Source organism: Bombus pascuorum, chromosome 13 (assembly GCF_905332965.1).
Source record: "Bombus pascuorum chromosome 13, iyBomPasc1.1, whole genome shotgun sequence".
Classification (NCBI taxonomy): Eukaryota; Metazoa; Arthropoda; class Insecta; order Hymenoptera; family Apidae; genus Bombus; species Bombus pascuorum.
Window position 1 is genome coordinate 7437090 of NC_083500.1, and position 14811 is coordinate 7451900.

General features: G+C 41.0%; 1 protein-coding gene and 1 long non-coding RNA gene across 5 annotated transcripts in view; one reads left to right on the top strand and one right to left on the bottom strand.

Moving 5' to 3' along the window:
- Nucleotides 1-14811, bottom strand: part of LOC132913512 (uncharacterized) — a 50103-nt gene that overhangs the window by 4142 nt on the left and 31150 nt on the right. For 3 of the 4 annotated variants that reach the window (XM_060971916.1, XM_060971918.1, XM_060971919.1), the window contains 3 exons: nucleotides 14510-14582; nucleotides 11250-11479; nucleotides 413-704 (listed from right to left, as the gene is read on the bottom strand). In XM_060971916.1, coding sequence (XP_060827899.1) covers nucleotides 413-704; nucleotides 11250-11479; nucleotides 14510-14582 — 595 coding nt within the window. Of the gene's footprint in view, nucleotides 1-412; nucleotides 705-2022; nucleotides 2668-11249; nucleotides 11480-14509; nucleotides 14583-14811 lie in introns of those variants that run through there. The other variant, XM_060971920.1, reaches the window with a different exon arrangement.
- LOC132913519 (uncharacterized) lies at nucleotides 4-1734 on the top strand. The gene is made up of 2 exons (XR_009659398.1): nucleotides 4-314; nucleotides 377-1734. It is a non-coding gene; the product is annotated as an uncharacterized LOC132913519 (long non-coding RNA).

Below are 14811 nucleotides of genomic sequence, written 5' to 3' on the forward strand. Positions count from 1 at the left end.
GGTTAGTAGTACATTTTAGAAGAGATTGCACGCGAATCTATTTGCTAAACGGTCAGAAGGCGATAAAAGCGAACGATAAAGGCACGCGATAAAGCATTCGGCGAAAACTAAAGATATAATTATTATCTATATACGTATATATACTTAATTCCGAGATCAAACCTAAGCGAAGGTTGCGGCGAACTAATCGGTTCAAATAAATAAAGTGTCCAACTTTCGAACTGTTAACACTTGTTAACGTTATGTGACGTTAATATAAGATACATGTACTGTGAGATGATAGGAAGATATGCAAGAATTATGTTCTGAGAGAAGTACGCGATATGTGAAATATACCACACGTACGATTCCAACTGAATTCGTTTTTGATTAACAGTACCGTGGTGCTTGGAACGGAAGTGACGATTGTTACCTGGAGAGCTAGGACTCGGGACCGGTTCAAGCTACTAGTCAGACAAACTGCCAGAGCAAGAAGACCGGGTTGGGCTTGCACTAGGAGCCTCGGTGCGTCGGTGCATCGTTCGGTGCAGGCAGCCAGACATTCGACGCAACCCAACTCGTCCAGTGCAGCTCTTCTGGTACCCACCCTTGGACCCGTGTGACCGGAAGACGGTGGTGAGCTTTGGGCTAACTGAACACCGCGAAGTGTCTCAAGTAACAAAGTTATCCCATCAGCTGGCGGTGAAGCGAATTCCTGAACGAAGCTGAAACATAATTATTTCTTTCAATCGACGATATAATTCATTCGCAAGCGTGATATTTTATTTTTTAGGTACAAGCAGAATTATTTGAGACGTTAGATACTTTCTTCGTTATTTTAACGATCTTTGCTAAAGCCAGAATCGTTAGTAAGACATTTTAAATGAAGTTCTATCGTACGGAAAGCGGTACATGTACTACAAAGTGATACATCGTTGATTGCATATCCTAATACATCTATGGTATCGGAGACCGGAAGTAACGGTATGAACACATTTACCTTGAACACACGCATGTGTTCAGTATCTATCGTGTGCAGTTACGTGTATATATGCAATATAGCTTGCGGATATCATGTCACGTTTTCTACAGTGTTGCGGTTCAACTCCACCCTATCAAGTCCTCGGACTACTAGCATATGTTTCTTATAGTTCTAGAATCCTTATTCCAGGAATTTGGAAGACGTTCTTCTCGTGGATTATTTTCTATTATCTCAATTCTGTCTTTTCGTATGTATGCGTTTCTTCTTCTAATTCTCATAACTCTAGATATCTTTTAGACACTGTTGCGTGATTCTCGCTCGCGTGATGCGCACTAATCATCGCGGACATCGCATTATCCGATTTCTATAACGTTAAGCATATAATTAATAAGGTGATAAATAAATCAACATAAATCGTTCAGGTGTTAACGCGGGTATTTATTTAAAAAGATAGAACGTAGTGTGTCACTGAGCTGAGTGTCACTGCATCAATCAATTCCGCTACTTGATGCTTTAATGTTGAACCTCGGTATGTTGTGGAGGCTACTGTAACAGCCATTGAACCGTAGGCAAGGTGAAAAAAGGTATAATTACATAATTATGGGACCTTACGATTAAGAGAAAAACCAATCCGGTTTTATAAGCGCGCTATTAAGCAAGTTCCTTCGAGGTTGTCAACGGAACGATTATCAGAGTGACGGCGCAAGAACCCGATAACTATTAATGTAATAAATACGAGGAGGTGGACGAGAAAATATACTTCAATTAAATTACACGCTTCTCAATTTATTCTAACATTATTATTAAACATAAATTCCTAGATACAGGCTGTATGAAAAGAAATCCGTTAATCTCACAAATAATTATATGAAATTTCTTTCTTCGATGTGGTTCCTTCCTCTTTCTTTTTTTTTTTTTTTTTAATAAATTTTCGTCGCTTATCGCATGTAAAAGCACCGATGATCGACTTTCGCGTAGCTTCGAGTATCGACCATCGTCATTATTAGTACTTTATACTCGATTATCGTTCGTCTAGAATTCTTGTTAAGATATCACTTTACCACATATCGGATTCATCGATCGTTCGACCAAGAAGAGGAACAACACGATGGTTTCCCTGTACAACCACATTGAACCGGTAAGTATACGTGTGATGGCCTTAAGGTAGACAGGTGCGAAGCCAAGGAAATAGATATTACGACTGTCAAAGTATGACGTATCTACGAAGAAAGTTCGTTTCGAGACTATGTACCGATTGCGTTTCTTCTTTCAGTTGTATGGGATCTTTTCCAGTACGAGTGGGATCTGCTTAATGGACGAGAGTTATCTCTGATCGTGTCACGTTAATTTCCTTAATTATACAGCTGAGACGCGTGTAACATGGTGCACCGGCCATTCCATCAGCTTTATACACCTTGTTGTAGACTGCCTCTTCCGAGTCGTGAGAATTTCCTTGCCAAGAACACTTTTGTCACTTTCTACACGCTTCAGTTATTACGCAATCGCGTTATATTTCGCGAGAACTTTGTAAACTGCGGTAAAATCTTCGTTCTTTAAGACATTGATTAAAAAACGAGGGAATTATCCAGATTTACATAATTAGCGGTATACTAAATTTCGCACGTTCACGAATAACAAGCAAAACAGCTGATTAATCCTTCATAATGTCGACAATATCGCGCGTTCCGTTATTCGTGACTGGCCAAAATGCAGGAAGACAAAAAGATAGGTGCGAGCGATAAATGGACCACATCGACTCACACCTTTTTTCGACCAACGAGAGAGAAATTACGTCAATTACGTATTCGTCACGGTTGCGTATGTCAGTGCAAATTGTCAGAAATTTCTGGTTAAAGTTCAATTCCATTGCCTCACCGAGATAAGAATTTCTATTGCATAAGCATAATGCGTATGTAACGTCATTTATAAAGCACGACAGTGCTGCATTTTTGTTTTGAAAATGATGACTTAAAAAATTGCATACCATTTGATTATTCTGCTTGACTCAAAATCGTGAAAAGGAGATCTAGAATTCAACTGGTTTGTAACTTGACAATTCCCTAATATTAGTAACTGATAAATTATTCAGTAGCTGATACACAAATAACAGCTTAGAAGATAGTTCGTATACGAGTAACAGCTTCGTTATTCGCGCACGGAAATATGTTCTTAAAATTCCGTCGCACGCTGCATTCTCTACGAAATAATGAAAACACGTGTTCTTCTTCATCGGATGACTAACAAAGGTAATTATTCCCGGAGGAATTCCGCGTCCAGAACGTTACCCTGTGTTCCAAATTTTTACCCAATGATTGGACAAACAGTCGTAAATCATTCTGTAGCTCGCACCTACGGGCTTCTAAAAAGAAAAAAACCAGGCTATTCAAGATGAGGAGACGTTCTCGTCTAGACGGTGATTCTATAAACACCGTATATAAGCGCCATGTACGCCGGTTGAATGCATGCAAATGAGTATTAAAACGTTTTCTATGTAACCGCCTATGTATATGCGATCGTCGCCTATTTACCTTAGGGTAAACAAGAGTGAGAAAGAGAGAGTTCTCTCGTCCAACAATAGATGCATTATGTTAGCCGTCGTATTATGCATACCGTGCAGGGATATCGTGGTACGCACGTGTGTAAGTGTACTAGTGTACGTGCGCGAAATACACCGCGGCATTACGATTCTACGGCGCGAACACCGTGGATAGCCTTTGTTGGGCTCGTCTTAAAAATACACCAAGGCCCCCATTTGGATACTGGAGAAAATGAAAGCTCGTGCGTGAACGAGAGTGACGGTAAAAGATACGTAAGGAGCGAAACGTGACCGCAGACCACCCTATGCAACGTTGTTAAACCGATATCAGTATAAATTTCATGATACTTTCCACCGCTGTCCATAAAGTTCGAGACGGATGAAAGACATCGATGATACTCTTCGATGTTCGTTTCATTCGTTTAAATTCACACGAGAATTGCGGTTTATCTTGCAGGTACTCGCAGCTCTACGATTTTAAGAGTGAGTTTTTATTCCGAGATAACGTATTCATAGGCGATCGGAAAGAGTCTCACGCGAGGTAGAAAAAAGAAAGACTAAGGGGACAAAGAGGAATTCGTTCCAAGGAGAACGACTTCGCTATCGAAAACACGCGTTCCGTGAAGACGTCATGCGAACTTTCGGCCAGCAATGGGTGCATTATATTACACCCCGCATTATGCAGACCACGGTGTACGTAAGAATACCTTCGGCGGACGCGGCATGAATACCAAGTGTTCCTTATTGCCTGGTGTGTGGGCACACCCTAAAATTTAAGGCAATGGACGACACAAGAGCAAAAGAAAACGAAAGCCACCGTAACTTGGGACGTTTCTCTTTCGCGCGATATTTTTGGCCTGTGCCTACGTTGCGTAATTCACGCTCCGCATCTTCTTTTTACTGTGTCTTTTTTTTTTTTTGTATTACATCGGAAAGCATCGACGAACAAATCGAGGAAGTTAATTTCACTTAGGAAGCTACATCTTCTATCGTTTTTATTGTTACTCCAAAGACAATAACCGATGAAAGATAACGTCTTATATAACGGAGGCTAATTTAGAGAAGCTATACGTCGAGGTACTACATTACGTATATATTTTAGGAAAATATGTGCTTACAATATGGATAAACGCACGAAGGAGGTAAATTACGGAATATGTATGTACATATAATTCCTATTCCTGTAGGCACCTACAGTAGCACCGGCGATAAAGGCATCACGTTTCTGTCGTAATAAATTATCGTCTATTAGCATGCATGGTGTTACGTCGTAAATAAAGGGACGGATGGAATATAAAACGTTTAAGAGGATTACGCGTGCACGTTTTGAAAGATAAATATCTCTTGTCACCCAGATATTAACTAAACGCACTGTTGCAATTAAATTGAAGTCACGATTGTTGTAAATATAAAAGTTTCGCACGACATAAATCGCGATTCGTTTCGCCTTCACTGTGTCAAAATACTTACTTCGTCATATCTATGCGAAATTTAATTATTTCATTGATGATTGCTGTTCAAGGAAAAGCGAAATTTGGGTTAAGAAAGTGAATGATTGTTCCTTTGTTGAAATACGAAGAAACGGGATTTGATATCGCGCGAAATAAGGAGACTTCCTTGGTTTCCATTAAGTAGGAAGCAGTTACGCATTCTCTGTTACGTGAAACGGAAGCATCGTGGGGTATCGTGGGTTCGGTGGCCGGTCGAGGCTTCTTCGACGCGGTTGATATTCCCCCACGTGGAAGAAGAAGAAGAAAAAAAGGAGGAGAACCAGGCTGGTTTATAAGAAACGTACTGTATAAATTTTACGAACCCTTTTTCTTTTTCTGACGAGGTAATTATGTGCTTCTAAGCGAACTGTAATCTCGAACGTTAATACGAGACACCCTTCATTAGGCCTTATCATAAAATGCAAACGCTTCTTTGCATAATCTTTAAATAATGATCTAGGAGTTCGTCCAAGGCATCATCGCTTCCTAACATTCTGTAAGAAAAATGTAAAAGACTGTAGTACTTTATCGATGACCTGTAAGATATTTTTGTAATCGACACTGAGTTTCCAAATGAGCAAATTTGAAATGTAAATAAACAAATAAATGTAAATAAAAAATTCAGCGTACAGATATGCATTCCAGAAAATAGAAAAATTAATCTGCAATACAAATAAAATCCTGGATGTAACTAAACAAACGTCGAAGGTAGATAAATAAATTAAAAAATTAGACAAATCGTTAGGGGGCATTTGTTTATTCGTGTGGTAGCATTCTGACAAACCAGTTGTGAATATTTGGCAGATACGAAATTCAACGCACAGTATCTTTCATTCTAGTGAAAAGATTCGTTCCGTGAATACAAAGAAGTTTGGTTTTATGAATGGACCAAGGAATCCTTTCAGTGACCGCTATCCGAAAGGCAGGTCCTTTAAACGAGTAATGATTGACGAAAGAAACCGACGACACGGAATATCAATGAAAACGAAGCCTGATTCGCATAGTAAGAGCCAAGACACGCGAGGCTTTGTAGAATGATGAAGAATTCTCTTTTAAAGTTTCCGATATCAGCGTTTCACAAGAGAAAAAAAACGTCTCGTGCTCAGGGTGCACTGGTTATCTCGAACAATTTGTCTCAAATCGCAAAGCTCTTATTTAATTAGAGCAATGCGAACGTCTAATTAAACGCCCGGTCTCAACAGTTAATAGGTGATAATAACTCGTTATGCCTCGGCAATTCTTTTCTTTCTTTCTCGCTCCGCCGAGCATACGTACACTCTAATAACACGTTTGTTTCATTGACGGCTCGTTTCAAGGCACACGCGAATCCTTAAACCCTGCTGATCCCACAACGATAAAGATAAGAGACCGTTCTCGATGAAAGTACATTGCGGCAATAGAAAACTTGGCGGATGGAAAGCAAAAATTCCATTCGACTGCTTGCCATTAGTTTCGTACCAATGATTACAAAGTCAATTATTCCGGCATACCATGGAATAGAATCCTCCGACTTATCTAACCTGTGGATTTGAACAAGAACGTGGAAAAATTCCAACTGTTCGTTAACCCAAATCCAAAGACCGACTATTACCGAGATTACGGATATTCTGTAAATTCTTGCATTTTCGATACGGTTATCCCGAGAACCGTGAACATTCTACGAATTTCACGCCGATATTACAAAAACGAAGGTTGTTCCTTCGCTGTAGATGATTCTTAACATCGTGCGTCCGTTTCTTCGCTCCACATAACACGTACATTTAGCTTTGTAACGAAGTAGAAGAAAACGATAACCTAGCCGATAACGTAATCGATCTTGACGGGCAATTATTACGATCGGTTTCAAAATAAATCGATTCCGCCAGCCGAGTCGTCGGCGGGCAACCTGGGATCACGGTAAAAACGTCTGTTAAACGGTCTAATAAGATCCCGACAAATGATACGAAGGTTCGATCTTGGAAATCGAGGATGCGCCTCATCCAGATCGATTTGCGCATTGAGCACGGTAACCCAGCCACTGTACAGTTATCCGTAATATCGGCATTCGTTTATCCGTGGCCGCTACTCACGGGTTATCTGCTCGCCTCTGCGGTAAGAAGCTTGACCATATTATAAGTCATCCAGCGAATGTGGGACACACTCGCGTCGTCCATATGGCCGTTGAGGTATGGTACCGTTCGTGTAACATCCGCGATCACGCGCATCAACGGATCGGTGACAGGACAAACCGGTGAAAATTGTCACACCAAGGTTGATTCGGGAATTCACGTAACAGGTTGTCGAGCTTGTCGACAAAGTTACCAGCGAAACTCGAGATTTCTCTTTAGACGAGACTAGGAGAAAATATTGGAATATCTGGTTCGAGATAAAGTTTTTTTTCTTATCTTCAATGAGAAGTTACCATGTCTTAGGATCAAAGACATGACATCCTTTCTCTTCTTACAAAGAGACATTGTCAAATGTTTAGGTCTGATCAGGATGAAATTTGGTAGGTTTGGAGAAAAGTAAAAAGTGGTAGATACGTATACTTTCTTAGTTAGTTGTGCTAACTTAAGTTTAAGGGCTGAAAACATTCTCCGACATTTGAGCTCTTAAGACTCCACAAAGGATATCTCTTCCGTGTCTTACTGCGAAAAGTTTTCAATCTCTTTGGCCCATAATGTAGTACCGACTATAATCTAACTTATAACATTCTTCGCTCAAACCTCCGCTCAAACCAATACCTAAATCTCTACAAAGGAGATCGAATATTTTGCAGTCAGACAAGGAAAAGATATTTTTTGTAGAGTCATCGAAAGAGACGAATACCTAAAGGAGAGATAAGTTAACTTGGAAGTACTTTGCTAAATTTTTCTATAGTACATAATTTTACAGAATAGTTCGTCGTTTTCCAGGTGTAACGCGATAAAATGATCACACGTAGTATGTGGTAACTTTAATTTTAGAACGGCTGCAGGGCAGCGCTCGCAAATTACCGCAGTCGCGTGGTTAAACACGAGGAAAAGGGAGACTCGATGTTATCCTTCGCGCATCCTTTTTACGAGAGCTCCTGGACGCGACTGGCATTCTTGCCTCTCTGTCCTTTTACACTCGTCGGGTTGTGTGATTAGAATCATTCTCATCTATGCACGATGCTTCTTGCCGCGCCGCTTCGAATATCCGTTGGCTGGAAATTGTGCGGCGATGCACACGGTGAAATTGCGCTTAATAAGGGTAAACGAGCACGTCGATCGGACAAGAATTAGTTCGAGAATATTGCCTGGACGATTCCTGCATTTTCGCCAGCCTGCCGTTCCTTTTCCTGCCACGTTTCTCCGCGACCTAAATTATAATACGTCCCTTGGATTATTCGTAATCTCGTTCGATCCAAGTTCAGCGATTAATGGTTGGTCTAGAACATAAACTACGAAGCCGGAAGCCAGTCGAGATTGAATTCTGCCCACGAAAAATAAAGTCGCGAATGAAAAGCTGGCGCTAATGGATTGACCAGTGCTACGCGAGTGTGATCCAATCTCGCTCAGTCTGATACGAATCTAGATAAGGAAGAGAGCATTGAAATTGTAACACTAGACGAGATATGGTGTACCTATCGCTTTACTGAATCTTCTATCTTGCGAACTGATACAGATCGTGGAAAAATCAGTGGTTTTCTTAAGTCTTCTATTAACTTCGCTCGCATTCTACTCTATAGAGATGATGGTACTATGGTAGATGTATAGGTAGCTTTTGATTGACTTGTTAATTTAATAATTTGCGAAAGACAGAAATTTATAATAAAAGTATAAAAGTTAATAAATTATACACTGTCAGGATGGAACGACGGCTGAATGAAGCAACGACAGCGTTCGCGTGTTTCCTTGCTAGTTGTTCTATGTGAGACTCGCGACGTCGCAGCTTGAGATCATTTATTACTCCCATTACGTATTAGGGATGTAACAATTTCGACTAGGCAGTGATATAACGGTACGATGATTGAGAAACAAAATTTCTACGATTTATCTTCCCTATACAACCTTGTTAATAGGCACAGAATTAAATATAATTAATCTATGTCTTTTAAATTTTTCAATCCACACTTCTCTAACGACAACAGTAACCAGAGTTGTAGCTTCGTTACAATTTATAAATGTTACAACGGCGCATTTTTAAAGATTTGAATGAATTTCGATAAAGTACAAGGTTCTTTACCTTTCGTTACGCGTCTTTTTACCGTCTTTCGCTTTGATTTCTTTGGCAGGAAGTTTAATGCTTCGCCCCGTAATTGCAGCGTTAAACTTTATTTTCGAAGGAAGTAGGACTCGTTGTATTTGCTTTTTGATGGCAATCAAAAACGGCGAAGCTTTGAGACTATCGATGCAGCCAATTACAGACGCGTGTCTAGCGGCTGTGATTACACGCGCTATGAATGAATAGCAACATACACGCTTCGGGCACTTCGAGACAAACATCGTCGATCTTGCGCCGAGGTATAGCATGAGCCACCGACGTTCATGAACAAATCTTAGCATTTACGTCCGATCTTTAATCACGTTGGCGCCTAACGGGGACGAGACTATCATTTAGCCCTTCGTTGAACGCGATACCAGGAGGAGCTTGATTCGCGTTAATCCTGCTGTGATCACCGTGTTGTCTTAGAAACACGGAGGAAACCCGTTTCTTTGTTGCTCCTATCCGCGGCGAGGTAATATCGCAAAAAGCTACCACATCACAGGAAACCGAGCGAATAACTTTTTCTTTAATGATTTACACAGAGATGAGAAATGACGGATGGATGGTTTTCGCGGCTCGTCCACGCACATGGTTAATTCAATCTTCGGACGAAATGAAATACGGCTATCGAAGGTAGTTAACAGTCGAGACAAACGTAAGAAACGCAAAAAAGAAAATCATCTTTCGCGCGTGCAAATTTCCAGGAAGTAAAGATATTTAATTCATTAGACGCAGATACTTAATTCGTTAACACTGGAATTACCAAGATGGTCAAAGCGATCAATCTGTAATTTTTCACAGGAATTTTTGAACATTCGAATAAATTTGAATAAAGTATATAGAAAACGTAGTTTTTTCTCTTACATTATGTATCTTTATTTTAATCGACTGTAGCGCAATGTTGGTAGAAATCAACAAAGTATAAATATTTTATTTAATCGTGACTAATTGCAAACAACACAGTTAAGTGTTTAATTCGGATATGAGTGATTCCATGAAAGTGCGTGATCAAGGTTTATTTTGCTTCTTGAGGAGAAAAGTTTAACGACCGTCGGCTAATCGGCAACCAAATCGGGAAGGAATTTTTACGAGTTTCAGGGAAGGGGGACTCAGCCATATCGAAATGCTTCTCTTAAAAATACGTATAAAAAGTAACTGTAAATCCGGCCCCGTTCGAGCCGTCCTTCCTGTTCAATTAGTATCAAGTATTTTCGTGGTGTTCTTGTCGTTAGTTCCAGCGGGAGAGCGTAAATCCAGCCGTACGAACGTTTATTCTAATTGTTCACGGACAATCAAGCGCACGTGCTTCCGGGTGTCATGTCGTGCGCCATCGTTCGAAAGTGAAGTTTTTCACGCCTGTACTCGACTCGCAACAACGATTCCCAAATGAATCTCTTCGACGAGCTATCGTGTCAGGAAAAAGTTCCGTGAGCTTAATAACTATGCCTGATAATTAACAGCGTTGTTATTAATTGTAAACGTCCTGGCATTTTCACGAGAGCACGAAAGCAACTTTCAGATACGCAAAGTAGAATAACTGTTTAAATTTCGCTCAATTTGCAATTATAATGAGGCGTCTGATTAATTTAGGAAGTCGGCGAAGATTTTGTAACTGTTATGGAATTCCAAGAAACTGTAGAACTGTACAGTCGTGTTGGAATTTTTCAAGAAAAACAGGTTCATCGTCGTGACAGAATGTTGAACTTTTACCAAAATACTTCTCTCCTTCCGTCTGTTTCAATTTTAAATATTTTTCAGTCTTTGATTTAGTGTTATACAGTGAAATTTCAATGAAGTATATGAACCCATCGAACATCGAGCAGATCATGTACGTAACTAAAGTCCACATGATAGAAGTTGATTGATGCTCTGCCCATATCTATGATTTTTCGTTGATACAATAAAAGTTCAGACAAATGGAGTCACAACAAGTTACAACAAGTATAGTTCAAATAGTATCTTTGTATACGTAGATAATATAGTGGAAGAAAGTGGCGAAAGAATTGTTCGTTAATAAACAATTAAGTCGAGCAGGTAATATATGTCTACCAACCTTGGAAACGCTAGCCTCAGGTCAGCTCTGAGCTTGTTCAGAAGCTCGCTGACCGACGTGAATTGTCTCAAGGTCATCTCGCCGCTTCCGGAAGCGTAACCGGAACTCGAACTGGTTGTCGACGGCAGGGTACCATGCGAGTCTTGAACGCTTCCTAATGGACGCCTTCCCCATCGTCTGAGGGCGATCGCGTAGTCCTCGGCGTTGTACGTAGGTGGTCTTAATCGCTCCTGCAAAGAAAATCGCAAGACTTTAGACATAATTGCTCGTCCGTCTGGCTCTGTATCGGGGCGAAAGCCAGCATAATTGAACAAAGACAGTAGCCTCGAGTCCGCTTCGTCCTTTTACGAGCTCGCCGTGTTTTATTTCATCGAGCGTCGTACAAACATTCGCCGTAATTAAACGCCAGTGATTGAACTACTATCGCTTTCGCAATAACGTAATAACGAAGTAACGACAAACGTTTCCAAGCAGAAAATACGAGCGCGGAAGATCGAATATCGAATAATGTTTCTATTTGTACAGAGAGGGAATCGAGAAATCGTGGAAGTTACAGCCGCCACGAATGAAATATTCATGCGAGGGAGTAGAAGCCAGGCTGAAGTTAATTTCACAGCGCTTCAAACCATAAATCGATAAGATTATAGTGATTATCGCCTCGTGGCCCATAGGTTACGCTGCCGTAGGGACCGATCCCTCGTTGAAATGCGGGATCGATCGTGGAAATTAATTTACCGCCTCTGACTCACGGAATCACCACAAGTGCCTAGAGCCGCCTCTAAATTACGCCTCTAAGATAATTAAAACCCGTATTCTCTTCCTAACTTGCTTCATCGCACGCCTTCGGACGTATTTCGGTCCAGTAGCACAGAATCGAGAACTCAGGTACGATTCATCGGCCGATTTGCTTCGAAGGTCGACCCAACCGCTTCCTAAACGACGATCCAGGGATACGAATACTATTTAACACCGAACAAAACCGCTTGCTCGGTTGTGGTTTTCTATGCGCGGTTAATTGGCCGGTTTTAAACGTGAAATCGAGTTTCTATCTCGTGGTTACCCGCCGTTTGTCCGCGAAAAATTAAGCAGAACCGCATCCTAACGATCCAACGACCCTCTTTCTGCGGAAGATTTCGAGCTGCACCTGGAATACAGAATTTATTTAGATGTAATAGACGATGTTCCAGGTCGTCGACGGTCGCGATCAATCATACGCTCGTTCGTTACTGAAATCGACGGAGGACGCCGATGGACCATCATCGTTTGATGAATACGGGGCTCGCTGGTAACGATGTATCCTTTGAAAAACGATAAAGTAATTAGAGTTCCTTTCCGGGATGCGCGATGCCGCGCGGACATGCACGTAAATCGTCTAACGACGATCATGATTGAGTAGAGGTGTGCATAGATCAATCATGGCTCATGTTTTTTTCATCCGGATGAACACGAAACGGGATCTCACGAGAAGGAGATCGTTAGGGTAGGAAAGGGTTTACTCGTAAGCGTAGCAATTATGCGAGTAATTAGATATCTCGACGAAAAAGAGCGGTGGGTTACTCTGAATACTTGATGGCCTTAGAAGGATTCATGCGAAACAAAACAAACTCACGTACGTAACCTACATACCTGCACGAGGACGTCACGCTTTCCTGATTCGCGTAAGTACTCGATGAGTACTCGCTTGTCAATGCGTTCGTGTCGTTTACTTGGTAGTAATCCACTATTTCGCGTAGAGGGAAAGAAATTCGTCGCTCGTAGAGAATGGAGAACGGCAAAGTTCGTGAACAGAGAATCTCCTTTATACTTGATCCAATTTCAAACTGGCGCGTATGCACCGCGTTTTTCTCAATTAGAGTGAAGACTTCGAACGTTGGTAAAAGTCGCGACTTTCACGAACATTCGAGTACAGTTTCCAATGGGTGTCTAAGCGAGGAACGCTCGACTCGTCTCGTTAATCATCCTATTGTGATGACGTAAATCTCTCATTAGCGGCACCACGTTATTTCTTTTTTTGCAATATTAAGAAAAGAGAGACAACGAGGTCTCTCGATAATTAAGGTCAGGAGTCAGTCGTAACACGAATGGAACACGTCTCAGGAATAAGATACTTTTTTACGCAACCTTCCCTCTCTTCGCTGTAGATTTCTTGAAAGATAAAAAAAAGTCGCATCGCCTTGGATTATCTTCGTTAATCACGTGCCACGCATTTGTACGGGGCACAAAAATAAGGATTTAACTTGAGTGTAAATATGTGCACCTCGAAGGGGTTAACGCGATGCACCGTGGCCTCTCCTCGATATTAATCATATTATCCGTGACTTATTACCTCCCTCGCAGTTTCACGACGCGTATAAATGCCGGCGGAGCCATTACGAACTGCAGAATTCAATGCATCCGAGGTTGGCGCATGTTAATGCATGCCTGCGTATTAAAAGCGTGGCTCGGCTAAGTATAAAGTGAATGATCGGCCCGACGATTCGGAGGCGAGCGCTAATAATCAAACGGTTGACAGGACGACAGCTTGACAAAACCGCGTTTTATAAACGAGCAGGCTGGATGGTATGCGATGCCCACCATTCATCAGCGAAACTACGCGAACGTTTATATTTATGAAACTGTTCGCCTAGTAGATTGTTCCATTTATTTTGAAGGGAAATCGCATTCATATTATAAATCAGCATTCCATGTTTCAAGAGATGCAACCGGGAGAGATACAAATTCGAAGAAGGAAATACTTTTGAACATCAACGCAAGAGAGTCTCTTGGAAACAGAATTGAATCCGATTAAGTTCAGTAATCTTTCTTTCTCGTCGATTTCCCCGATCGTACATCTTCTACCTTTAGTTGATCCATAATTGTAGCGAAAAATAGTGTACAGGAACTTCAATGTATGCATAATATAGCTATTTGCACTTACTGGTTACGACAAATAGATTGGAAGTGCACGGATTATGATAGAAAACAAGCTGTTTCCACGGGCTTAACGACTCATAATTTCCTTCCTTTAACACATTTCTGGGTCGTTTATCGAACGCCAGTTCTCACGGCGTCGTAAACACAAAACGACCGACAAGCGAAATATACGCCTACCTACTTATAGGTACTGTATTTACTGACCGAACGTTGAACGATAAATCGATAACGTTAATCAAAAGCATCCTGTTCATATTCTAATATGCGTCGTATCATCGTCCAGGTTAAACGATTAGATCCTCGTCTTCGTCAGGCTAATCCTTTCGATTCAAGACACACTGACATACCTTTTCCGGTTGTGGACCCCACGGCTTTACCACCAGCAACTCCTCCTCCGCGTTCGGAGCCATGTCCGTCTCGCTGAAACACATAAAAAGAACGAATTTTATTTTTAGACCTATGTCAAGATAGATATCTTCGTTTTTAAGTCTATCCCGAGACAGGCAGACCTTGATACGAGCAACACGAAGAAGGGATTAATGATCTTTAAGATAGTTTGAATTGCTCATTTTAATCGTTTGCTTTTCATACGAAATAAAGTGTTTGGAATTATTAAAAATTGGTATCCGAAATAATTCGGAAATTAGAA